Consider the following 25,613-nt stretch of genomic DNA (forward strand, 5'->3'; position numbering starts at 1 on the left):
ACTGAGCCCTGGCTCTGTCTGTTGTTAGTCACCCTTTACAATGTTATGCCTGATCGGGACCTTTTTTTTTCAATCTATTTTACAGTAGAATGATGCTTCATTGTTTTGTGCTAAACGCTTGAGTGAATAAAGGTGAAAGAGCAAAAGGTTTCTTATACAACCTGAACTTCTAATTCCCTGCACTCCTGTGTACACCTTACCTGGAATTTCAGGGGTTTTTTTGTACAGGATGTAGACTGGGGGCTTTCCATGGTGTGCAATACAATCCTCTGCCTTATTTAGCCTTCAGTAAACAAATTAAGAGTGAATGCATTCGTATTGTCAAGAGGGCATTCATGGTTGTGGTAAAAGTCCTAAAGCTGTGTCACTTCATAAAATAAATCACTGTCCTGGAATGCATTTTCTTTAAAATGTTGCAGGATGTCAACTCCTACAAAACACCCAGCATTTTAATCTCTCAGCAGGCACTTTATAACCAGTATTCTTGATGCAAACTTGCTGGCTCCCTTCAAGTTAGACTAATCCAGAAGTTAAGGTGAGGACAGGATAGTTAGGAAATGTGACTACACGATATGCAACAACAGTTGGGCAAAGACCTGACCCTGTGCTGTGTTGCCTGTCCATTGTAGATTGGTACTAAATCAGGTAAATGATTCTGAACCACATTTAAATAGAGTAGGGTTAATCTGAAACAATGCTTCAAATTCAGCAAAGGTAGGGAAATGGATATATATTGGCAAAAAAACACACTTTGCAGCAAAAATCACCACAGTTCTAGAGGGCCGAAGGCTGTTCTGTCTCGAAAGTGACTGAGGGTGACCACCCCCCGGGGAGAAGTTGAGAAAATAAGTCCTTTTGTAGTAACTTCAGGCACTGCTGCTATTGAAGCCATGCTGCTGGCATTGGCAAATCAGCCATCAAATTGACTGATCCACTTCAGCTTGGCTGGAAGTCAGACTAAGGTTAACTACTTGGCTGATAGCTATGTTCACCACAGTACCACGATTGGACTTGGGAGTATCTGCAAACTTTCCTATAAAGGGACTTAATGTTAGGATTAGGTTTCTGGGTGGGATAGTGGAGGAGGAAGCTTCAAAACTGATACTTTAATTAGAAGTAATGCTTATATGGTTAAAGTAGACATAATGGCCTCGTTTATTAGTTTTGAGTGATATCTTGGGCTGTGGTTCTATTCAGTAATGAAGTGATTGCTGCACAAGACCAGAGAGAAACTATTGTTTTCTTCAGCTGTACCCTCATGACAAATATAGGGTCTCAGAAATGCACCATTTCTAACATTTGTTTCCATATAAATAGGTTTGCACAAGTGCTTGGTATGCACAATCTTCCTTCAGAAGCATTGCTTTCAGTAGTATAGTGCTGACAGAATATTTATACCCATCTTGTTCTTCAGTTTCTTATTCAAATTATTCTCTTTCCAACATTTTCCTTTTGACCTTCTGAATCAGATTGAAGTTTATTTTCAGCTCTGGTGGCTTCTAATACATTTCACTTCTGGGAGCCTGGAGATTGAGCCACTCTTTTAGATTAGATTCCCTACAGTGTGGAAACAGGCCCTTTTGGCCCAATAAGTCCACACCGACCCTCTGAATTTCCCTCTGACTAAGACACCTAGCAGTACAGGCATAGCATGGGCAATTCACCTAAGTGCGCATCTTTGGACTGTGGAAGGAACCCAGAGGAAACCCACACAGACACTGACAATGTGCAAACTCCACACAGTTGCCCAAGGCTGGAATTGAACCTGGGTCCCTGGTGCTGTGAGGCAGCAGTCAGTGTTAACCAGTCAGCCACTGTGCCGCCCCCTTCTACTGAAAACTGCTTAAAAATTTAAACACCTTTTTTTTACTAGCCTTATGCTGGAATGACTTTTGTTCTTTTGAGCTCAACCTATTGGTGGTGCCTGTCCATCTAGTTTTAAATGATGAAGCTCAATATTATAAGCATTCAACAGTTAGCTTCAGCTATCTAAGTAATATTCTTTCTTGGAAAAGCTGTCTGAAGTTCACTGCTTAAAATGACTGACATTTACTTTAAAAGAAACACCATCACGAAACTCAAACTAAACTGTTTCACATTCGCATGCAAGTTCCCAACTCATGCTAACATACTGCATTCTTGCATCACAAGCTTATGGAAACTCTCATATTTGTTTGCTTCTTTCCACTAGAAAACTGTAATTTTGTGATGGGCAGAGGAATTGTTTTCTGTATGTGGGTGTGACCTAACCTTGATCTAAATGACTTATGGTTTATTTTTAATGGTACAGGATTTGCTAGAGAGAATAACCTTGTACATTTAGTCTGTCTTGTTCCTTTCTAAAGAATGGCTTTGTGGAAAATATTGTTGTTTACAGCTCGTATGCTAAATTGTACTGAACAGAGCCATAGTGTGTGAGAGAAGTACAGTTCTGTTTTTTCTAGAATGTTTGTGTTAAGTTCAATTTTAGGAATTATTTAATGTTTTAAGATTAGCTCCCACTGTAAAAGAATTGATTAAACATTTTTGGTATGTCTGTGATTTTGATCGAAAAATAATGTATATGCTGTGATGAAAGATCAGGTATAAACTGTTTGTCACCTAGTTTGAAATGAAAACCAAGTGTGTTTGTTTACTTTTTTCAAGAAATGGTTGAAAACTTAATTCAATTAGTCCTGCACAGCCATTATTTTAAGTCTGTCTATATTAGCAGATGACTACAAGTCCTCAGTGTTAATGGGATTTTGTGGTGAGAGTTTACAGTCAGAAAAAACATTGTGCTTAGCTTAGAATCTAGTACGAGCAACTTGTCAAAAAAAATTAATACAAACATTTGGGGACTGTATTGAAAGAGACCTGACTGAAGTTGGACACAGATATAGACTGTACTCTTTTTTTTTTAGAAAAGGAGATGGTTTAAGGTAGTTAAGGAAATAAGCTATACTGTCACTGAAGTAACTTCTGAAGCTGCCAGATCAGGATTATTTTGTTAGAACGGCGGGTAATTCTTCTATAATGCAATGGTTGTGTTTTTGTGCAACCCAGCATTGAAAAATCGTGCTTTAGAAACAGCACTTAGTGTTGATGTAATTGTGTTACAGCCAACACACTTTGTAAAGTTCAGGCTTTGAAAAGTGTCCCAATTTGTCAATCACGTTATGGAGAATTCTCATGTAACACGTGTTTTGTTAACCTGAACTTTCTTTCTGCAGATTTATTAAACGACACTGTGTAAGCTCGATTGAAAGGATTCAAGGAAAAGGCTGTGTAGGACCAGGACAGGACTGAAGTGTTGAGTCAAACTTATAGATGTGACAGGGAGGATATATTTCTGGAGATTCTAATTTTCTGTGAAATGAAAGTGTTACAGAATAAGTGAACTTCTGTTTTGGTGTTTTTTTTTGAAATCCTTCAAATTGTTTAATTTCGTTTTTTAGTGTAATAAACTTGTTGGCTTATGATTTGCGTGAAAGATTGCCACATTTAAAGAAACAAGAATTCCGCTCCAGCATTTGTAAATCCAGATGTATTTCCATGTATGGGCAGTGAGTGACGTGATAGGGAACTTCTTAAAAATGGGGAAGGCGATTAGTATGCTTTCCTTTACTAGTCAGGATGAGTACAGGAGTTGGGAGGTCATGTTGTGGCTATACAGGACATTGGTTAGGCCACTTTTGGAATGTTGCATGCAATTCTGGTCTCCTTCCTATTGGAAAGATGTTGTAAAACTTGAAAGGGTTCAGAAAGGATTTGAAGGATGTTGCCAGGGTTGCTGGATTTGAGCTATAGAGAGAGAGAGAGAGAGAGAGAGAGAAGTTGGATAGGCTAGGGCTGTTTTCCCTGGAGTGTCGGAGGCTGAGGGGTGACCTTTTAAAGAGTTTTATAAAATCAGGATGGGCACGGATAGGATAAATAGACAGTCTCTTCCCTGGGGTTGCGGGGGGGGGGGGGGGGGTCCAGAACTAGAGGGCATAGGTTTAGGGTGAGGGGAGAAAGAGACCTGAGGGGCAACTTTTTCATGCAGAAAGTGGTGAAATGGGCTGCCAGAGGAAGTGGGGGAGGCTGATACAATTGCAACATTTAAAAGGCATCTGGATGCCTATATGAATAGGAAGGGTTTGGAGGAATATGGGCGGATTGGGTTGGGATATCTGGATGGCATGGATGAATTGGACCGAAGGTCTGTTTCCATGCTGTACATCTGTGACTCTATGGTGGCATTTCCATGTATTTACACTCCTGTGGTTTGTGTTCCTTTATAGGTGTCTATATCTTGATTGGAGCTGGTGCACTGATGATGGTGGTTGGATTCCTAGGATGCTGTGGTGCAATTCAGGAATCTACTTGCATGCTTGGATTTGTAAGTTGAAATGCATAATCTATAATAGGTAGCCTCTGAACACAAAATATGCTTCAAGCAAACAGGCATATTAAATAATAGGATTTAATTATTATAGTCATATTTTTGCAATTTTTACCTTTATTCATTTAGTCTGAGATGTATAAACAGATTTAGAATTTGGGTGAGATTAAAGCTAAGATGCTGACATATCCTTCTAGGTTGAATATCTTTTAGCCCAATATGGAGTGTCTTTTTCTTGATACAAGCATTCCAAATAACTGGGGAGATCAGGTGCAGTTTGCTAGGACTATAGTTTAAGGTGCTCCAAGTGTGCTCCAAATCCTATTGCATTTTAACAAACTAAAGCCCTTCTCTAGTAGCATATCACTAATGTGCTTATTCAGCTAGAATCATACTACATAAGGCCTCAACTTATTGGGCAATTGATAGTATATTGGTAATGAATCTCCACCCTTGGCAAGCTGAAGGGTAGATCCACTAGGAAACTACATTGGCTAATCCAGTTTACCAACAATCCCTTGTTATGCTGTGGACCTATTGGTTCTTGTATTACATCAGAAGTTTCAAACAACAATTGACAGGTCAGTTTGCATGACCAAGTCTCTCACCTTCAAACTATTTCCGCCAAGAAGCATTATTACTCTTTATTCGACAACTGATGAATAGGGATTCTAACTCTCCCTCTGTGCCAGTTACAGAGAACCACTTGCAAGCAGTATATCTATTGTAAGGTATATCAAGTGCATTGCCAGCATCCACTTTTTATCATAGCATGGGTATAGAATTAGCTATGCCCACTGAATTGAAAGAGATGTTCTCCTTCAATAACTCACTCTAACTTATTCACTCTAGAGATCAGGTCCTGGAGACACCATTTTGTTCACCATACCCAATCTGAATGTCTTCCAGAGCTTGGTGTCTGTCTGTCTTTTTTCCTTATAGATAAAAAGTGGATGTTCACTTTCTTGCAATAATTTACAAAGCACAGCTTATGAATCACTTGTCACCTTGATGTGCCAAATTGTTTAATTCAAGCTTTCATGAGTCATTTTGGTAGACTATCAAATACCAACTTTTTGCTTTGTAGGCAACTCCGTTCACTTGATTTAGAGCTCATCATCCTGACTGATATCTTCCTTTTCTGTAATATGGTCCACATCATAATCTTGCATTATGCACATGGTCAGAAGGAAGTCTGAAGCATGAAGCAGAACTGTTTTATATACCTGATGCATAAATAGAGGAAGGGCTCGAATGACTTTCATCCTTTTTTATTATTACAGTCCCAAAGATTGTGCAGATAGTCCAATCTGGCAGTGATGCGTTGCTCCCCAGTTGGGTAAATCAACATGTGTTTGTACACTAAATAAAGGCTACCCATTTTGAGCTAATAATGCACGCAACATAACATTCTACTTGGGCTCTAGTTAGACATGACAGGCTACCAGACAAAAGATGGAGGATTTTATTTGGACACATGTTTGGTTTCACTAACACATTGTCTTCTATCCAAGTCATAATTAAGTAGCCTGTCTGATGTGTGTCCAGTGTAATTTCAATTGAGAGCTGTAAATATTCTAGCAGTTGAAGTAATCGGTGGGACCACCAAAGTGTAGTCAAGTGTAGTGGTGAATGTACCACTACTTCCATGCTGTTAATTGACAGCACGAGTTCATGGCGGTGAAGTTGCTGCTTTCCTGGCATTCTTCATCTCTTCCTTGCACCTCAATCCCCAAAGGTTTCTGGCATGTCCTGTAGTGTGCTTCTCATGAACCTGCCGAGGCCAATTGTTTTGGAATTCTCTGCAGAAATCTTGTTAGTGTACGAAATTAGTTCAATCAAAAGTATGGTAAGCCTCATGAGCAAGTCCAGGGCTTTTAACACAATGCACAATGAGAAATCTTTGAAGGGAATGGGAAAGGGTTTGTTGTTTCTCACTTTATATTGTAAAATTTAAACAGGGCCAATTTTAATTAACACTTCCAATTGAAATTAACTGTCATGAAAGCTTGAATTAAACAATTAGAGAAGATTAAAATTGGCACATCAAGGTGACTAGTGATTCATAAGCTGTGCTTTGTAAATTATTGCAAGAAAGTGAACATCCACTTTTTATCTGTAAGGGGAAAAAAGACACACCCAGCTCTGGAAGACATTCAGATTGTGTATGATGAACAAACTGGTGTCTCCACGACCTGATATCTAGAGTGAATAAGTTAGTTATTGATTGAGCACATCACATAACAGCAGAGTCCTGATGGCAAACAACAGCCTGGTCATCAGACTAAATGGGCTGCTATGCAGGTATATTACTCTTGCACACAAATAACTAAAGCCCCATTGACTGTGAGAAGTGTCATAATAAATTTTAAAATCTGACTTCATACATTCTTTGGGGTTTTGAGTCAACAGAAATTTTTTCCAGAAAAACGAAATGGCTATTTTTCTGGAGACTTCTGGTTGTGATAAACTGTCCAGATAATCAAAGGCTAACTAATCAATAGTATGTTAGTTTCAACTTCATCCCAGCACTAAAGCATATATTGGGTGACCAGGTCAGATTTCTTCCATGATGCAGAAAGACTGATCCCCTTGCAAATAACTGGAGTCTTTGTAAGATTGGGATCTAACTCTGGATTATGGCTGCACTTAGACTGTGACCGCAACAAATATGCATGTGAGTGATCTGAGTGTATCCTCAGAAATATGGAGTTTAAAGTTGAATCTCTCTGAACCACTGGTTTTTAAATAGTTGATATGTAATACAAAAATCATCTTCTCTTTCAGTTCTTCTTGTTTCTCCTTGTCATATTTGCAGTTGAAATAGCAGCTGGAATTTGGGGCTTTCTGAATAAGGACAAGGTATGGATCCGTTTCTACTTTTTAAAAAAAAAACTATTTCTTGTGCTGAAAAACTTATGGATGTCAGTGTTGAGGAATTGAACCGGAAACTATTTCAGCCATCAGTTATCACCAGCCATTCCCAGGTTGGATGTAATAAAACTCAACTTGTCCAGAAGGAAATGGGGTGCAGTACCTGATCGAGTATCGATTTTCCTCCATCAGTCACCGGTCTCTTTAAGATTGCTAAACTGCAGAAGTTGGGTCTATTGTCTGACTATGAAAAACTGGACAGAGATTGTCAAGTTACTCTAGTTTTGGAGCTTCTGTCAACAGCACAGAGAAAATCCTTTCGTGCTATTTGAATTTGGAACTAAAAGTCAGGTCAATGAACAAATCAATACCATGCAGCTCTCCCTTAGTAGTTTTATTCTTCGTAACATCCTTCTAGCTGGTGTAACTCTCCAGGCCCATTAACTGGAAGCCCATCAGTCGTTCACTTAAGTGGTGGCTACAGAGTGTCAGCTGGGGTGAGCATCCTCTTCTATCTGAGTCTGAATTCAGACTGGAGCTGCTATCTGTCACCCACCCACTACAGAGAGATGCTTGGCTCTGCTGCTCCATCTGGTTTCCAGCATCTGCAGTCATTGTTTTTACCCTCCTCAATAACCAGCCTTGTTTTATTGGCCTTTGACCCCACTCCCAGATTCTTAGTGCCAGGCTTACCAGACAATAGCAGATTTCTGCGTTAGAAGGCCCATGTGTATGAGCTCACAGTCAAGGTGTTACATTCTCATTCTGGTTCAGGGCCATCCGTCACCAGCAGTCACTGACCTCACTGAGCCTGATGTAACCTTTTGTAGGTAAACCTTTTGAGCCATATTTCCATTTGAGCTGATTAAACATAAGAACTAGGAGCAGGAGTAGGCCATCTGGCCCTTTGACCCTGGAATTATTCCATATTTAAAATCAATTTGTATGCAAAGGTATCCAGATCTTTCTAAATGCAAACATTTTAAAAATTATTTTGATTTTTATCAAAGTGAAGCTTCACATTTTACTACACTATTCCATCTGCTATCCCCTCATCCGGCCTACATCTGTCTGCAGCGCAGCTGTTCTCTACACTGTTTACTTTTCAACTTGAAATTTATGTTTCAGCAAACTTTGGATGCATTGCGCTTAGTCCCCTCATCTAACTCATTGATGTAGATTGAAGATAATTGTCCAAGTACTGTTCCTTTCACTGCTTTATTAGTTACAGCCAACTTAATGTCCTCCTTGGATAATTTCTAATCATCCTGTTCAGAGATGTTATTACACAGCTCTAGAGCAGGTAGGATTTGCTTCCTTGCTGAGTGGTAGGAACAGTACTACCAAGTGCCCAAAAATGTTCTTTTCATTCCTAATCTTGTCTGTCCATTATCCAGTCCCCTCTCTATGTTGTCTAGATTCTTGGTTCCCTGTTACTTCTGAATTGTTCATTATTTCTACAGTGCTGGTAAATTAATTTTGTTTAATGTCTGATTTTTCTCAGTCCCTATTAGCATCAGAAACAGAAATTCTAACGCGCTCATCTTGATTTTTATCTCTTGTAATTTGCACATCTAAAGAGATATCTGCAATAATTTTAATGAACCTTCATGGTCTAAATTCAAATTGTTTTGACCTTTCCTACTCAATTTCTTTTGTCTTTTAAAATCCTCCCTCCCAATTCTCAAACTTGTTCTGATTTTGGAATTACAGCGCACTTTCAAGACAGCTACAAATTGAACCTAAAAATTTGTCCTAGACATAGGGATGCTACCACTGTAACATCCTGATAAAGGGCTTCTGCCCGAAACATTAATTCTCTTGCTCCTTGGATGCTGTCTGACCTGCTGTGCTTTTCCAGTGGCACACTCTTGACACTGCATCATCAGACCCAGTTTCACAAAATTATAAATCTCTCTTGACCAAGTGATTCCAGCTTTAACTCATCTTATCTTATTTTAGCCATGAATGGACCATGTTTTCTGTACATTTGAAACATCCAAGTCAAAATACAGCAGTATTTAAATACTGTTTCTTGTCTACACCATCATAATCTAATCTTTCCAATCTAAGAGACTACTTGTCTATCAGCCCCAAGTCATTCCTGCTTTTGGACTTAGCTAAATCATTTTCAAATTCATTATAAATGCCTGTTCCATTATAGTCACACTTCCCCAGTGGTCCCTTTTCTGACAAAGTCATCAAGTGGTTCTTTCGCATTGCATGCTATTAGTCTAAAATAACCAAATCTCTGCTTGAGCACTCAACATGCTGATCCAGAAAACTATCTGCCATGGTTACCTTCCAAGAATTTGTTTACTATGTTACTACAAATTGTTTGTCCAGTATACATGGATTGAAGTCCCTTGTGATTACTTCATTGCCCTTCTTACAGCATCTAATTCTTTAATTTGTACTCTACATCAACAGTGAGGGAACCTGATAATAGGTATCACAAATGTGTTCCATCACTGGCTTTTCAAAAAAAAGTTTCTCTTGTTTTTTGGTTTTTGAATTATTATGCATGTTAAAAACCTGAGGCAAATATTAATATTGGTCAGCATCTGTCAAGAGGGCACAAATTGAAATGGTACTTTCTCAGATTTTAGCATTTTTTTAAGCACTAATTTAAATGATACCAAAGGTGACATGAAGCCAGGTTTCTTTGTCCTTTTGTGGCTATAATGCAAGGGGTAATTATCAGCTTGCTGCACCTTTTTTTAATGTGACTCTCAATTGCATTTTTAATAATTTCCCTGTTGCTTAACTAAATCCTGTAGGTCACTGAAGATGTGACAAATTTCTACATGTCCTTGTATACTGAATATGTGCAAAATCGTGACAAGAGTAAGGAAGCAGCTTTAAAAGCAATACAGAAAAGTGTAAGTTATCAATCTTTTTTTTTCTGGTTATAAATGTCTTTTCTCTTCCTTTTGCGAAACTTATTTTGTGTTATAGTTTTGACCAGCCTGAAGTGCAATTACACTTCAGTGTTTGTGTAATGTAATTTGCCTTTGAACTGACTGTAAACGTATGTGGTATAAATGTTGCCTCCAGTTATCTTTTGGGGTGAAGTGTGGTGAAACTCTATCTTGAGTTAAATCCTGAATTGAAGCTCTACTTCCAACATAGGAAGGAAAAAAGAAACCGTAGCAATGCTAAAGAACCTTAACAGCTCTGTAGTTTCTTTCAGCTGTTCTTGGCTATTCAACTTAGCAACTGCCATCACTCCTGTCATGGCTGTAAGGTAACATTTGTTAGTCTAATGGTTAGGGCTTCTCTGTAACCCAAGTGCCTTTTCAGAAATGCTTTCACAATTCATCTGCTCTATCATCACTGTCACGTGATTCTCCACCAGAAGAGTGCACATTTCTCCTTTATTTTGTATCAGAAATATTGTATTTCTGGTGATTTCAAAGCTACTGACCATTAAATGAATGACCTTCATCATTCTGAAGAACAAATGACAGGCCCCCAAGACTTCAAAGAAGGGACTTGTATTTCCACATCAGTTCATTTACAACCACTGGCACTTCAAAATACTCTACAACTAATGATTCTTTTTGAAGTATAGTCATGATTGTAATATATTTTCAAAGGCAAAACCTATATTATGGCAAGATGCCAAATAAAACCTGAAAAGTCATTGAAATGCAGCATTAATGACTAGAAAATATTGACAAGAATTGATATCAGCTGACTAGAGTGTGGGGGAATAAAGTTCTTTGGGTATGTGCTTCTGTAGAAGAGCAAGAACAAATCTGCAATCCTATTACCAAGTCACACCATGGGGCTCATCCTATGTGACTACTATTTCCTGGTACTGGCTATACTTCTAAGGGTGCAATGAAACATTGCATGAGTTGATTAAAGAGGGTGTGAACGACACATCTATTGTAGGTATTTTTGCTCTACTCGACATAGGGTTTTTAAAACAGAACATTGGAAGTTCAGGGAATCAACTCTACTTGTCTGTCTAGGCATGTGCCAGATGATTAGGATAATCTGGATTACAACAATAGATTATTTGAGGTGCTCATATCTGTGAAATCCGAGTAATCATTCATCGGAACCCAGTAAGAGCATCCTGTGACTAAATGACCTACTTTTTTTAAAAAAAAATGAAAGCCCTTGTGTGTGGATGAATGCCACTTCTCTCTTGCATTGTCATACTGTTATCAAAGTGTATAGTGAAGACCAAGCCCCACTAATGTGTGACTGTAGTGTTAAAGACTTGTGCTTCAGTTGTAGCCCTGCCCAATACCACCACTGATTTGTAATTATGCCAGCACAAAGAATGTGATTGTAGGAGGTCAATCATCTCATCAACATCACTAGATGATATCTTGGGCAGCCATCTTCAGATGCTTGACTTGAGGATTTTCCCTCCATAAGGTCAGAAGTGAGAAGTGCCACTGTTCAGCAGTATTCTTAAGTTCTGAGCAGCTACTGGTTAAGAAACACACCCCCCACCCCCAACCCCAAAACCACCACCACCAACACAATGTTCAAGCTTGAGCTGATAAGCAGTAATTGCCAATGGTACATAAAAATTCCTGATTAGGGGTTATGCCCAAAATGTTGATTCTTCTGCTCTTCGAATGCTGTCTGGCTTGTTGTGTTTTTCCAGCACCACACTCTCTCTACTCTGATCTCCAGCATCTGGAGTCCTCACTTTTTCTCTTTCCAATGGTATATAAATGCCAGGCAACCACCATCCTCCAGTGTCAACAGCATTGCTATCGCTGAATCCCCAACCCCTCCTTCCTGGGTAAGGAGGTAGGGGTGTGATTATCGGCCAGAGATCTAGTTAATAAATCAACCACCAACATTACGAATACAAAAGCAGTCTCTCAGGCTGAGAATTTTACAGGCAATAATTTAGGTAGCACACTCCCCGGAGTCTATGCATTATCCCAAAGGCACATGTTTGGAATGTTGCAAGAGATGTTACTTTTGTGAATGAATGCAACTGGAACATACATTAAGTAAGGCCACCAACCAGGATAGAGCCATCCACTTGATTAGCACCTCATCTCGGTGACGACTTCCACCAGTGCACAGTGGCAGCAGTGTGCTCCATCTGAAAGATGCATTGCAGCGACTTGACATTGTTTCAACAGTACAGTGCCTCAGTAGTTAACACCCCAACCTGCCAGAGACAGGGGCCCAGGTTCAATTCCAGTTGCTGACTGTGGAGGTTGTGTTCTCTTCCAGTCTGCGTGAGTTTCCTTTGGATGCTCCAGTTTCCTCCCACAATCCAAAGATGTTTAGGTTAGGTCAATTGGATATGCTAAATTACCTGTACTGTCCAGGCTAGGTGGATTAGCCATGGGAAACGCACGCTTAGAGATATGGTAGGGGGCTGGGTCTAGGTTGGATGTTCTTCAGAGGGTCTGTGTGGGCTCAATGGGCTGAATAGCCTGCATCTACATTGTAGGGATTCTATGATGCTATGAACAGCAGTTTCTAAATTGTGTCCTAATATCCCTTGACGAGTAAGGGCAGCAGGCACATAGGAGCCCTATCAACCTTAAGAACAGTCCCATATCTTCCTGATTTGGAGATATGTTGCTGTTCTTTTACTATTGGGTCAAAATTGTAGAATTTGCTGTGATTAGGTGGATTATATCAAAGCCACACACCAGTTCATGAAGATGCCTTCAGCAAAATTAAGATGAACAATTAATCCTGATATTGATATCTATTCATGGGGTGTGGATAAAAGAATGCAGTTGTGATTTTAAGTGGTAATCTAAAATGGTATTATTTTACAGAAGTGAAAACTAGCTGATGAAAAAGCTAGATGAGATGTATTGTTTCTGCTAGTTAAGCACACTTGAAGCTATTATCTGTAATGCTATTACACAGTTTCTGATGAAATTATCTTATTTCAGCTGAATTGCTGCGGAATAGGTGGAGCTATTGAACCACTTATTCGACCCACCTGCCCAGCTACAGACTTCGTTGGAGAGTTTTCAAGAGTGGTATGAGACTTTGGTTTGTGAGATTTACACTAAAATAAAACAAGTGCCGATGCTGAAGATCTGAGGAAAAGTCAAATTGCTGGCAAAACTCTAGGTCCAGCAGCATCAGTGTGGAGAAAGCAAAGTTAATGTTGAGCCCGGTGACTCGTTGTTCATCTTCAGAATGTTACTTCTGCTTTCTTCCCACAGATGCTGCCAGACTTGCTGAGTTTTGCCAGCAATTTCTGCTTGTGTGATTTACACTGTGGGTTTAAACTTGTACTTTGACAGTAAGTGTTTTAAATTTGATGTACAACTTATTTTCCTGTGGGGTACATCCTCTTTACCAGTTAATAACAAATGCAAATTTTGTGTGCGTGTCAGAAGACCTATTTAAAGACAGCTATTTACCCATTATAATTAAACTGCCATACAGCTATTGGTGCATAAAGAAGTAGATGTTTAATAACTAAATTCCTGGTTCAGACAGTAAATATTTCAGCAGCAATTGAACCCAAATTGTTGCAGGAAATAATTGAATGCATACAATTCTGCTTTAACACCTGATAAATGGGACAACACTGGCATGAACGCAATGGGCCGAAGGGCCAGAGTGCATTTTAATATGGCTGTACTTTTGGTTTAGTCAAATGAGCAGGAGCACAGCTGAATGATGTGGACTTTTTTTATTGTCAAATGATCTAACTTCACAGAGTAGGACAATGATTAGAACTGATTGGGAATTGAGTACTGTTTTCTTTATAGTACAGTTCTTACCACTGACTTAAATTCTAAAATTAGTTGCATCATAATTTCTACTGTGGAAAGAAATGAAGGAGGTAGTTGGTTTGTTAGAATATTTTAATTGTCAATCTAATAATACAACTCTCTCAAATCCCAAGACTTAAGGGGTTGGAGACTGGGGAAAAATGCAGTTAAAACCCATTCTGATCATATTCTGCAGTTTAATTTTAAGAAATTTACACAATAAAATTGTAGGTGGTATGAAAGGATGCATTTGGCAATGTGACATCTGACCTTTATTATTCTAGAAGCAGAACCTTGGGCCTCTGTGGACAGCACACTAGCACTGGCTTTCCAAACACATTAAATCATGTTATTGTGTATCCATCATCATAAGTTATGAAAATGAGATTCATTGACCCAACTTAGCAGTTGCTCTTGGCCTTTGCATATATTTTGGCTCTTTGCTGAACAGTGTTTCCCAGAGTCATTTATAATCCCAAAACTCATTATGGCTTAACCCAGTATGCTTCAATGTGCATCTCAGTATATTGAAGCATCCAGAGGTAATCTTAAACTGTATCATAGCATAAATCCAGTGTGTTTTAAGGGAAAATTAGACATGTTTACCGTCCAGTCTATGAGCGATATTTGGAGGACTTGACATTTGGTGTCAGTTAAATTTGTTATTTAAGACCTACAATGTTTAAAGTTATCAAAGCAAAATGACATGAATATCAAACTAATAAAGTAACATTTTACAATCAGTTTAAAATGAAATTTTAAAGTGAATAGACTGAAGTACTGGGAAATGTTAGTATTTATCAAGGCCTGTATGGACATCAGTTAATATGCAGACACAAAATTAATTGAGAGCATATGGTTTATACTTCTAGTAAAAAAAGAATTGCAGTAGATAAGACCAAGATTTTTCATGTTGAATATGAAACCACAAAATGACAAGGAAGGATATACCAGCCTTTGAGAGAATGTAGCAAACATTCACTAGTCTCATTCCTGGGTTAGGGGACTGTCATCTGGGCAAGATTGAATTAACTGTTTTCTGGCATTTGGAAGAATGAAGATGAATTCATTGGCATGCAAAAATTCTTCAGTGACTCAATGGGGTAGATGCCAGGCTGATGTTTCTCTTCGAAGTCTAGAACTTGGTGCCAAAATATGGAGAAATTTTAAAATCTAGAAACTTCTGGAATCAAAGAATTGTTTCATTGGTGTTTCTACCCTAGAATACTGTGATTACTCTGTTATTGAACATCGTTAAGATGGGCACTTTTGGTTACCATGGGAATTGAGGCATAAATATTTGTGTGGGAAGGTGAAGCTGTGAAGATTCACCATGTAAAGTAGACTCTGATAGTTAGAAGGAATCGTCTCTCAGTTCTTTGTGATATTACTTCTGTTAAATGAATCCACAAAGCCTTTTCATTTTAACTTCTGATATTTTTGATTTTGTGCAGTCATGCCGAACTGCTATTAAAGACGTATTTGACAAGAAGGTTTACATCATTGGAGCAATTGGGATTGGCATTGGAATTGTAATGGTGAGTGAAACTACCTAAACACTGGAATATGTAGCTCTATTACAAAGCTTTCTCTCAAGTTGTTTTACAACAATAACCCTGCTTTTTTTTTTCTCCAGATCTTTGGCATGATCTTCAGTATGGTGCTGTGCTGTGCCATTCGCAACAGCAAAGAGATGATTTAAAGAGGAAGTTTGAAACAATGATGCCATTTAGTAATGAAATGCATTTTTGCCTGATATTTGCTTCTTGTTAACAGCTTAACTTTAGCATTTAATTATTTTCCTTTTTTTTGTATTCAGTTTAAAATCTAACTTTTTTAAAATAAGACTCTCAATCTGTTTAATGTATCCACGTTGTTCAATATTTTGTTTGACCAGTGAAATATCAGTGTGTACTTGGAAATGAGGTTTTCTTTAAGGTTATCATAAATTTAAAACTATATATGTCTTATCTGTTTAAATTGGAAATGTTTATTCTAGAAGGATGGCAGACCTTGGATTCAGAATTTAAGATGTTAACTTAGTTAAGCTAAAGTGGTATTACAAAATTAGATGTTTTCCCAATTGTGATGTATCAAATGAACACATGCTATTGTGGAATCTTCACCTTCTCAAAAAATCCTTTAAAGTATTTTGATTATTGTTTTAAAGTCATAAACTGTAGATACCGGATTTGCCTTTTCTTTGAGAAATAAAGTTTAAATTTGAACCTCCAGACAATGTCACTGTTTTTCGAATATACAGAAAATAATCAGCCATTCAGCAAAGTGTTTTGTTCTCTACGACCCCTTTCTATCTGCTTAAGCTCACAAAGGGAGATTCTTCTCTATAAAGATGTCCAGAATTCCAAAGGTAATGAAGCAAAAGTCCGAGATGCTCGTTTATGCAGTCAACTTCTGGCAGGGCGTAAAGACATATGCAGCACCATCTTGACTCCAAAGAGAAATCCAATTAGTCCCATTGCCCCACTCGGTTGCAGTAGCCCTACAATTTTATTTCCTTCCATTGCCAATCTAATGTCCTTTTTAAATTGATTTTGTTTCTACTTACACCACTTTTGTACTTGGGGCATGAGTACTCAGCAATTAAAAATGTTATCCCTTGTTTGCCTCCTGCAACCCTGCTTTTTTTAGCCCAAAGTCTTTTATCACTATTTCCTGGTTCCTAATACTGTCAGCTAATGGCAACAGTTTCCCAAACGTGTCAGAATGTTAAGGTCCTCATGCCAGTAAAGTATTTGATTTGGCTATCACTTGAAGGCAGTTTGGAATTGTATGGAAGTGGTATGTAGTAACAATGTTAAGACAAAGGATCCAGGGAAAATGAAAGCTGGCACATCTTGTGCTGTGTTGGCCCACTGTTTTCACCTGTGCCAAATGCAGCAGATTCCAGAACAGTACCAGATATTTAACACAGTTGACTGTTAGTGTAAGGCACTGTCTCTCAAATCTTGAAGCACTTTTATTTATTCTCCCCTTTAAAACATTACTGCTCTAAGAAAAACAGCCTAAACTTCTCCAATCTAATCTCATCAATGGAATCGTTCTGATAAATCTTTGCCATTTTGCACCTTTGTACACTTCCAAAGCGTGGTGACAACAACGGGATGCAACACTGACTGGATCTTTGTGAAGGCCTGGCATAAATTCCTAGCTTTTGTACACCATTCCTATATTTATGAAGAACATAATCCCTTATGTTTTGTTATCTACTGTCAGTATGTTCTGCCACCATGAGGTCAAACGAGAAATGTTTGTATTTGTGGGAGTCTGTGTACACATGACAGTTAATATGTCCAGTTCATGCTCACTCCTCATTGGAACTGCACCATTGTCTATATTGCCTCTTCCTGTCGCTTATCAAAAGGCATCACCTCCATGCTCAATTTTCCACTTGTAGGCTGAGTTCATTGACCTATTGCTGCTACCCTTTTGCTATTGATCTGCTTCATCCTTACTCCCAAATGTGACTTATAAGTCAACCTTTTGAAACCTGAATATTCTCCCAAAAGTCTGAACTTTGACTCACAAGTGTAGATGGTTGCCATTTTGAAACGTGGAAAGTCTGACCTAATGTGAAGCTGATGTGGCACTGATTATCGAATTAATCACAAAGATACCTTGACTGCAATTGAAATGCTTTAAAATCATGACATTTGTCTTCAACATCTGATAGTTTATCAAATCATATGGGTGACAATGATGCAATCAATTGAGGCCAACTGCTAATAAAGGTAAACCATTTAAACAACTGAAAAATACTTGTATGCCAAAGGCAGGGAAAAGCATGGCTTTTTTGGTGTTGCAAGAATTCCGTTATCTTGAGAATTGCAATCTACAATTATTGCCATTCCCAAGTTTAGCATTTTTAGCGCACATGGGAATTTGAGGGAAATCGCCATTCTTCAGCCTGCAATTTAACAGTTTGCTGTGACTTCATAAGATAATATTGATCCTCTTATTCCATGAACTTAAGTTTTGTTCAGCTGATGTTTAGTACAGTATTTTGGACTTTAGGAAAGTGACCAAGATCATATCCATTGCATTTCCTCCTTCAACATTCTCTGTTACTTGATCAAAACAATTAGTTAGCCATTTTACAATTAATTAAATTAAACCTTTTAATATCTGTTTTTCCTCATTATTGATTCTAAAACCTTACCCAGTACTGATATTAAACATTTATGCCTTTTAGTTATTTTCACAAGGGTTTACCAAACTCCAAATACTCTGACACCTCTTTTGTATCAAAGATGGATTATAGAATGCTGTTCTATTACCTCCACCTCAAATTCTCTTAGCAAGCTGGAATGTTAGCCACCAGAATTTTAATATCCTGTCAATGGATCACTGACCTATTGAACTTTAAGAAGGTAGATTTTTTTTTCAAATGGACCTACAAATTAGTACAATTTGAGTACAATTTAGTGACTATCTGGAAGGTTTGTATGGAATATACCCAACCTTGAAAAACACTATGGAAACCTGGAAGTATGTCAAAGAATTTCAGAGAAACCATGCAAAGGAAGTGATTTGTTGGAGATGGTATGGGTCTTTGCAATGGCCTACATCCCCAGACTGTGGCCATCAAGTGAAGTGAAAGAAAGTAGACTTGGTGAAAGCTGTGTACTCCCTGGTCAGGAATGCACAAAGGAAGGAATCAAGAACCAAATGCACCTCTGGGGGGTGTGTGCGCAATAGTCTGGAGTTCAAATGCTGCAGGGCTGTAGAATGGGGTGAAGATTACAACTGAGAACAGCTTCTGAACACCACTGCTTGTTAGTTTCATAAAGGACAAAGTCGTTCTGATGAAAGTACCTCACCAGTCAAAAGCCATAGTCCAATAAATCAGACCTTTTGGCTGATCTACTGTATCCAGAATATCCAAATCAGCCACTCAACTTCTGAAGACAATTACTGCAATCACCCAAGTTAATGACCTGAATGTTCCATTTCCCAGGAACAAATGAAACTGACTCATTTTTACTGTTTTCACTGCCATGTGTTTGTGTTGCATTTTATTTTTGTTCACATTTTAGTATCTAATACTTTTGCTTCCTTGAGGTAAAAGTCTGGTTAAATTGGGTCCATTTACAGCGCAGGTACATAGGAATTGGGATAATTATACACATGGGAATGAATCCTTTGCCGTTAGTTCCCCAACAGAGGGAGAAGTTTTAATAAATAAGGAAAATCAGTTCCTCCCTCCATTCCTGTGATCACAAGTGGGGACCCCTCTCCAGGGACTGGTTGTAGAAGTAACCTATTCACTCTCAGTATAGAATAGCTGACTATTAAGTCCTGTTTCTCAATTTCCACCTTGTCCATTACCTCTACCATCTCCATCTCTACTGATAATGTTAGCATCTTTTCCTTAAGTACTGACACAAATGCTTGTATATTCTAAACTTGCCCTGTCTCTCCAAAAATATATTACCCTGTTTGTCTCTAACAGAACTCAGTCTGCCTCTTCTACCTGCTTACATGTCAGATGATTTTTGGGTTCCCTTTTATGCCAACTGCTGGTCAGGTCTCACTCTGTTAACAGTCTTATTTTCCTCTTCTCATCCCTATTCAAATTATTGTATTTGACCTGATTCTTGGAGAATTTACCTGCCGTGCGTCATTCTCTGCTTCCTCATATTCTCTAGCTCCCTAGTCACCCAAGGATGCTGGCTTTGTTTCCTGACATGTTGCCTTTGTTGTAATATACCACCTACTGAATTCCAAAATCTAATTTCATTCTAATTATATGACATTAGATTCTGACTAGGTATGAGACCATTCTAGGTACAAATATTTTCTAAACATAACCGAAATTACCTTTGATCAATAGTGGAGTCAGTCTATCCACAATGGATTGTTAATTCTGGCTGGGATATGATCTGCTTTCTTTTTGCATATGCAAATGTTAAAAAAAAAAGACCTTGTTGGTACTTACAAACCATAAGGTAGTGAGCTACCTTATGATTGCCACATTAATTACTTGAAGTAATGTTCTAAAGATATATACAGTATCTTTTAAGCATTGTTTAACATTTACCTCCATGTACAGATTACATTTTACCAAATATAATTGCTTCTCTTCCAAAACACTAGATTAAAAAGAGCTCATGTAAAATATAGTTGATATATTTTTTCTTCTCCCTCCCTGTAAACAATCTCTTCTTCATTTGATAACACCTTCAGATAAGGATTCACTCAGTCGGGAGAATGTGAGGCTGATTGAAAGTTGTTGCCCTATAGTTCTGAAATTCCATGGTGCACTCGTCAACTCTGTCATTTAGCCCAGATGGCTGGTTTGCAAAGCAGTGACTAGGGTGAGCTTACTTCTAGGCTGAAATTGCCATGTGTAGGGCTCTGCTTCACAACCTCTCCCTTTGTCTGAGATACGGTGACCCTCGGGTTAAACCATCATCAGTCATTTCCCTCCAATAAGACAGCCCTATCGTCTGGAAGGATGATGGTGACTTTACTAAGTGTACGTTGGTTACAGATAGCCAGAATAATCTTAATTGATTAATATAGTTTGTACAATTTATAAGCAAACTAAATTAATCATGATTCATGATTCCTCTTACTCAGCCTGCATACCCTCAACCTGAACTACAATCTTCTGTGACTTGCTGCTGTTCCGGTCCAGTTATAACTACCAGTTATTGGTTCTATTTAACCTTGGCTCGATTCCTTCCCATCCCATTGAAATAAAACCTCTTGCAATGTAGACATTTACAATTGATATTTTGTTACTTGCGCATTGAGGTTATTGTACAAAGTCACTTACATGGAACGGCAAGCATAAGTTGTGTAGCACTATTCATTAAATACAAGGAAAACTGAAGAAGCCAAGAGCTTAAGTAGTTTCATTTGCTTAAAATCAAGTTAAAATTTACCGAATTGAGATTTATTCATCAGGGCTTGTTTGTCAAATATTGCATTGTGTTTTTTTTTAAATCTAGGTATTAAGTTGTTTTTAAATTGACTTTCTTGAACTCCTTCCATGACTGTTGAGCTGGCTGTTACTGGTTCTGTCTTGTAACTGGCTGTTCAAAATCAGCAGTGACTTTGTGCTCAAAAGACGTTCCAAGCTGGAGGTTTCTTTTAAGCTTTCCCCTCATTCTTGCTTCTTAGGTTTCTTTCACCTGAAAGTTGTTTTGTAACCAATTTCTTTACCCCACTTGTACTGTACCTGGATGCATTGAATGTGCAGAAGCTGGTGGTTCTAGGTCACATGTGATTAGAATTTACAAAACCACAATAATTATTATCATAGCATAGAAAAGGGCTATTCTGCCAATCTAAATCAGATCTCCAAATAAACATTGCATCCCTGTGTATGAGGGAGGATGTGCTGGGATTGGAGGGGGTCCACAGGAGGGTTACAAGAATGGCCTGGAGTTGATGGGCTTGTCGTATCAAGAGCAGGAGAGAACTCTGGATCTGTACTCTAGAATTTAGAAAGGTGAGGGAGATTTGATTGAAACTTACAAAATGCTGTGAGGCCTGGATTGAGTGGATATGGTGAAGATGTTTCCATTAGTAGGACCCAAAGGCACAGCCTCAATGTAGGAACAACCTTTTAGATCTGAGACAAAGAGTAATTTCTTCAGCCATAGAGTTGTGAATCTGGAACCGATTGCCACAGAATGATATGGAGGCCAAGTCATTGAGTGCATTTATGACAGGTTCTTGATTAGTAAGGAGATCAAGGGTTACAAGGAGAAATCAGATGAATGGAATTGAGAAACATATCAGCCATGATCGAATGGTGGAGCAGTCACAGTGGGCCAAATGGGTTAACACTACTCCTAGATCATGTAGTCTAATGGTTTATATCCCCTCACAGATTCCTTATGCCCTTATCACATCATGCCATCCCATGTATTTCTGTGTCATCAGCAAATTGGATACATTTCGCTTTGCTCCCTTCTCCAAGTCATTAGTAAATCTAGTTTATAAATTGAAGCCCTATGATTAATTGTAGCTCTCCACTAGTTACATCCTTCCAACTTGAAAATGGCCCATAACCCTGACTCTCTTCAGTGTTGCTAAACAATCCTCAATCCTTGCTAGTATATTACTCTCAATACCATAAACTCCTACCTTGCACAATAATATTTTATGTGACCCCTTATTGAATGCCTTCTGAAAATCCAAGTATGTGACATTTACTGGTTCCCTTTATCAACTCTGCTTGTTATATCCTCAAAGAACTCTTCACAAAACCATTTTGACTCTGCTTTAAGCTTTTATAAATGCCCTGCGATTTCATCTTTAATAACAGATATTAACATGTTTTCAACAACAGAAATGTTAAACTAACTGACCTATAATTTCTTCTTTTCTGTCTTCTTTGCTTCTTAACAGGAGCATCACATTAGCAGTTTTCCAATGGCAGAAGACCTCCCAGAATCCAGTGATATATAGAACACTTGATCCAATGCTTCCACTATCTCTGTAGCTTTAAAACATGTGATCAGGTTCTGATAATTCATCACCCATTAGTTTGTTATATACTTTGTCCTTTGTTATAGCGATTGTTAAAAGTTCTTTCTTTCCAGTCACACTTCTCTATTATCTTAGGGATCCTCCATTGTGAAAGCTGATCTAAAATATTGGTTTAAGTTATCTGCTGTTTCCCTGTACTGCTTTATTAGTTCCTCAGTTACATCCTCCACGGGTTCTACACTTCAGCTATCCTGTTTCTTGTACTTTCCTTGCCGACTGTAGACATCTTTCTTTGTATCTCCACAATTGTCCTTATTTAAGTTGAAGACATTGATTTGAGAACCATGTTGGTCTCCCTCAACCATGTGTTTACTACCTTCTGAAGGATCCTCAAGTATGAAATGTATTCAATCCTACTCCTTACTTGATTTAAAATAAGTGACTTCACCTAATGAGGGAGCAGCGCTCTGAAAGCTTATGATTTCAAATAAACCTGTTGAACTATAACCTGGTGTCAGGTGCCTTCTGATCTTGTCCACCCCAATCCAACACCGGCTCCTCCACCTCATGATCCAAAATACATTCTTCCTGGATTGGTTCTGCAATGTCCGACTCTATGAAGCAATCATTAATGCTCTCAAGAAACTTGTCTTCCATGTCATTCTTACCCATCAGATTTGTCCAGTCAATTTGCAGATTAAAATCACCCATAACAATTGTACTGCCCTCTTTGTATGCCTCCATTATTTATTTACACTTTGACCTACAGTAAAATAACTCCTCGCGGACATCTAGACAATTCCCACCACTGACTTTATTCTTTTCCAGTTTCTTATTTCCACCCAAACCAATATTACATCTTGATATTTTGCACCTATCTCAACTCATTAATACTTTCTTAACATAGCTACCCTACTTCCTTTTCACAAAAAACTAATGCACTCATGCACACAAACAAAAGCGAAAAGGAACAAAATTAAATCAAACTCTGAAGAGTGTAAAATTTAACTACTTTTGCCAAGTAATACTTAAAAACTTATGAAAAAAGAATAAATCATGAATGGTTCCCAAATGGTGGTGTAATTCCAGTACTGTTCTGTATAAACTCAAACTGCTTACACCGGGGGATCTTCCTAGAACAGTTGTACTGGCTGAATTTCCTTTGCTTTAGGTAGTGGGACTGATTCCAACAAATCTTCTGCAGGGATCCTTCACAATTAATAAAATTGACCTCTAGTAAGTTTTCAGCATAATGTGGAATTTCTTGTATTCCTCTGACTTCTGAACACTGTTAACATATGCCATAAATAACCATATGGAAAATTGTTTCACTTGCTCCATATTTTTATGACTTAATTATTATTGTGTGGTTCAGTCACAGTCATACTGTCCTGTCCCTGATCATGAACCAAGTATGAAGTTATTAATCTGAGGGGTATACTTACTCCTGAAACCGTATCCAGGTACATCTCCCTGTTGTGTCGTAGGGTTCACAGCTTAAATTCCAGCTCATCAACACTGAGCTGAAATTCCTCGAACAGTAGTGGAGTAAGGAGTAGGATGAACAAAGAGATTTCTTACTTGAGCATCCTCCAGAAGGTAGTAAATACAATATTGTTGAGGGAGGCCAACATGGTTCTCAAATCAATCTCCTTGCTGCAGATGTGGTGACCATGGATAACGCTGGCATTCACCAACTCGATATTACCCACTGCTTCCCATTTCAGACTATCAACAGTCCAGTGCGAGCTAGGTGTGTTACCTGTATTGCAGTAACCAGATGAATGCTGCAAAGTAATGGAATCCAGAAGGTGATTGTGGGCAGGAGTAAATGAAGAAATGAGTTTAAGTCCATAAAGATCAGCCACTCACGTATAGCAGCTTCAGGTGCTCCATAATTTTTGAATTACTATTTTTGAAGTTAAATGCTGATGGACTGGAATCTGATTGTACTGCTCTTCTGCGTGTATATGCATTTTAACAATTCATTCCAAGGTTTGACACACTAAATATTAACCTTGATGGAGACTGAAGGAATGCACCTTCTAAAGATACAAAGAGATACTTCCATTTACACTGTTGTGAAAGAAAGATATAGGGCATTATGAATCAATTTCCACAAGAAAAAGAGACACCCAGGTCACGTACAGGAGGAATTGATGCTTCTCACGAAGAGCAGCCAATTGTAAGCTCAAATTTGTAACAGTTACAAAGTGTCAACATTTACTGAAAATAAAGCATTCTTATTGGCAGACTCTGCTCTCTCCAGAGACAAAAACAACTGCAGTTTCTAGAATCCAAAGTAGACAGACAGGAGACTGGAAGAACACAGCAAGCCAGGCAACGTCAGGAGGTGGAGAAGTCGACGTTTCTTGTGGACACCCTTCTTCATGACCTGCTGAATCCTCCTGAAGAAGGTTACACCCGAAACATCGACTTCTCCACCTCCTGGTGCTGCTGGGCTTGCTGTGTTCTTCCAGCCTCCTGCCTGTTTGCTCCCTCGAAAGCAGTGGTTCCCAACATTTTCAGCATCAAGGCACATTTGAATGAGACATGAGACAATTCTACAGCACAACCACTCTATTCAGTTAAATTCATTTTTTGCAAATGGCCCACTGACTTGCATTTACTTTGGTTATGGCCTTGCTAGAGATATTTTCAACATACTGCATGTGACAAGATAAAGAAGGATAAAAAGCATTAGTGTTTGAAATACACCAGCAAAAATTCACTGACTTATTCTGCAAGCACAGACATGTTTTCAAAGTCTGCTCATCAACTGTTTGCCAACTTCACACTGTGGGTGAGACATTCAGGTAAGGGACAAATTGGGTTTCCTGTCCATGAAAAGGTCAGGTAGCCCTCAGAATACTGTCCCTGAACAGCTCTCGCATTCTTTCTTTTGGTTCAGATGTTTCATCGACTAAGCAGAGTAATCTCTTATTTTAACAAGAAACTTATAATTATTTTTCTTAGAATCTGTTCTAAGTCTTAGATCTGTGGCTGAACTAAAAGAAAAACATTCCAGAAATATCCACTTCAAAATCTGTGCTCGTGTGGAAACATGTTCAGGCAGGCAGGCCAACTTTACAGTTGAAAATGTGTTGCTGGAAAAGCGCAGCAGGTCAGGCAGCATCCAAGGAGCAGGAGAATCGACGTTTCGGGCATAAGCCCTT

The 25,613-nt window shown here is 38.5% G+C and overlaps 1 protein-coding gene across 1 annotated transcript in view; it reads left to right on the plus strand.

Annotated features, from left to right (window-relative positions):
• The window catches only part of cd9a (CD9 molecule a), a 46,988-nt gene extending 30,778 nt beyond the window's left edge, over positions 1 to 16,210 (plus strand). The window contains exons 3-8 of the mRNA XM_072562154.1: positions 4,263 to 4,360; positions 7,151 to 7,225; positions 10,018 to 10,119; positions 13,135 to 13,224; positions 15,426 to 15,509; positions 15,608 to 16,210. Of these exons, the coding sequence (XP_072418255.1) occupies positions 4,263 to 4,360; positions 7,151 to 7,225; positions 10,018 to 10,119; positions 13,135 to 13,224; positions 15,426 to 15,509; positions 15,608 to 15,673 (515 nt within the window). The 3' untranslated portion in view covers positions 15,674 to 16,210. The remainder of the gene's footprint in view (positions 1 to 4,262; positions 4,361 to 7,150; positions 7,226 to 10,017; positions 10,120 to 13,134; positions 13,225 to 15,425; positions 15,510 to 15,607) is intronic.
• The last annotated feature ends 9,403 nt before the right edge of the window (positions 16,211 to 25,613 follow it).

This window comes from Chiloscyllium punctatum, chromosome 44, assembly GCF_047496795.1.
Source record: "Chiloscyllium punctatum isolate Juve2018m chromosome 44, sChiPun1.3, whole genome shotgun sequence".
Lineage (NCBI taxonomy): Eukaryota > Metazoa > Chordata > Chondrichthyes > Orectolobiformes > Hemiscylliidae > Chiloscyllium > Chiloscyllium punctatum.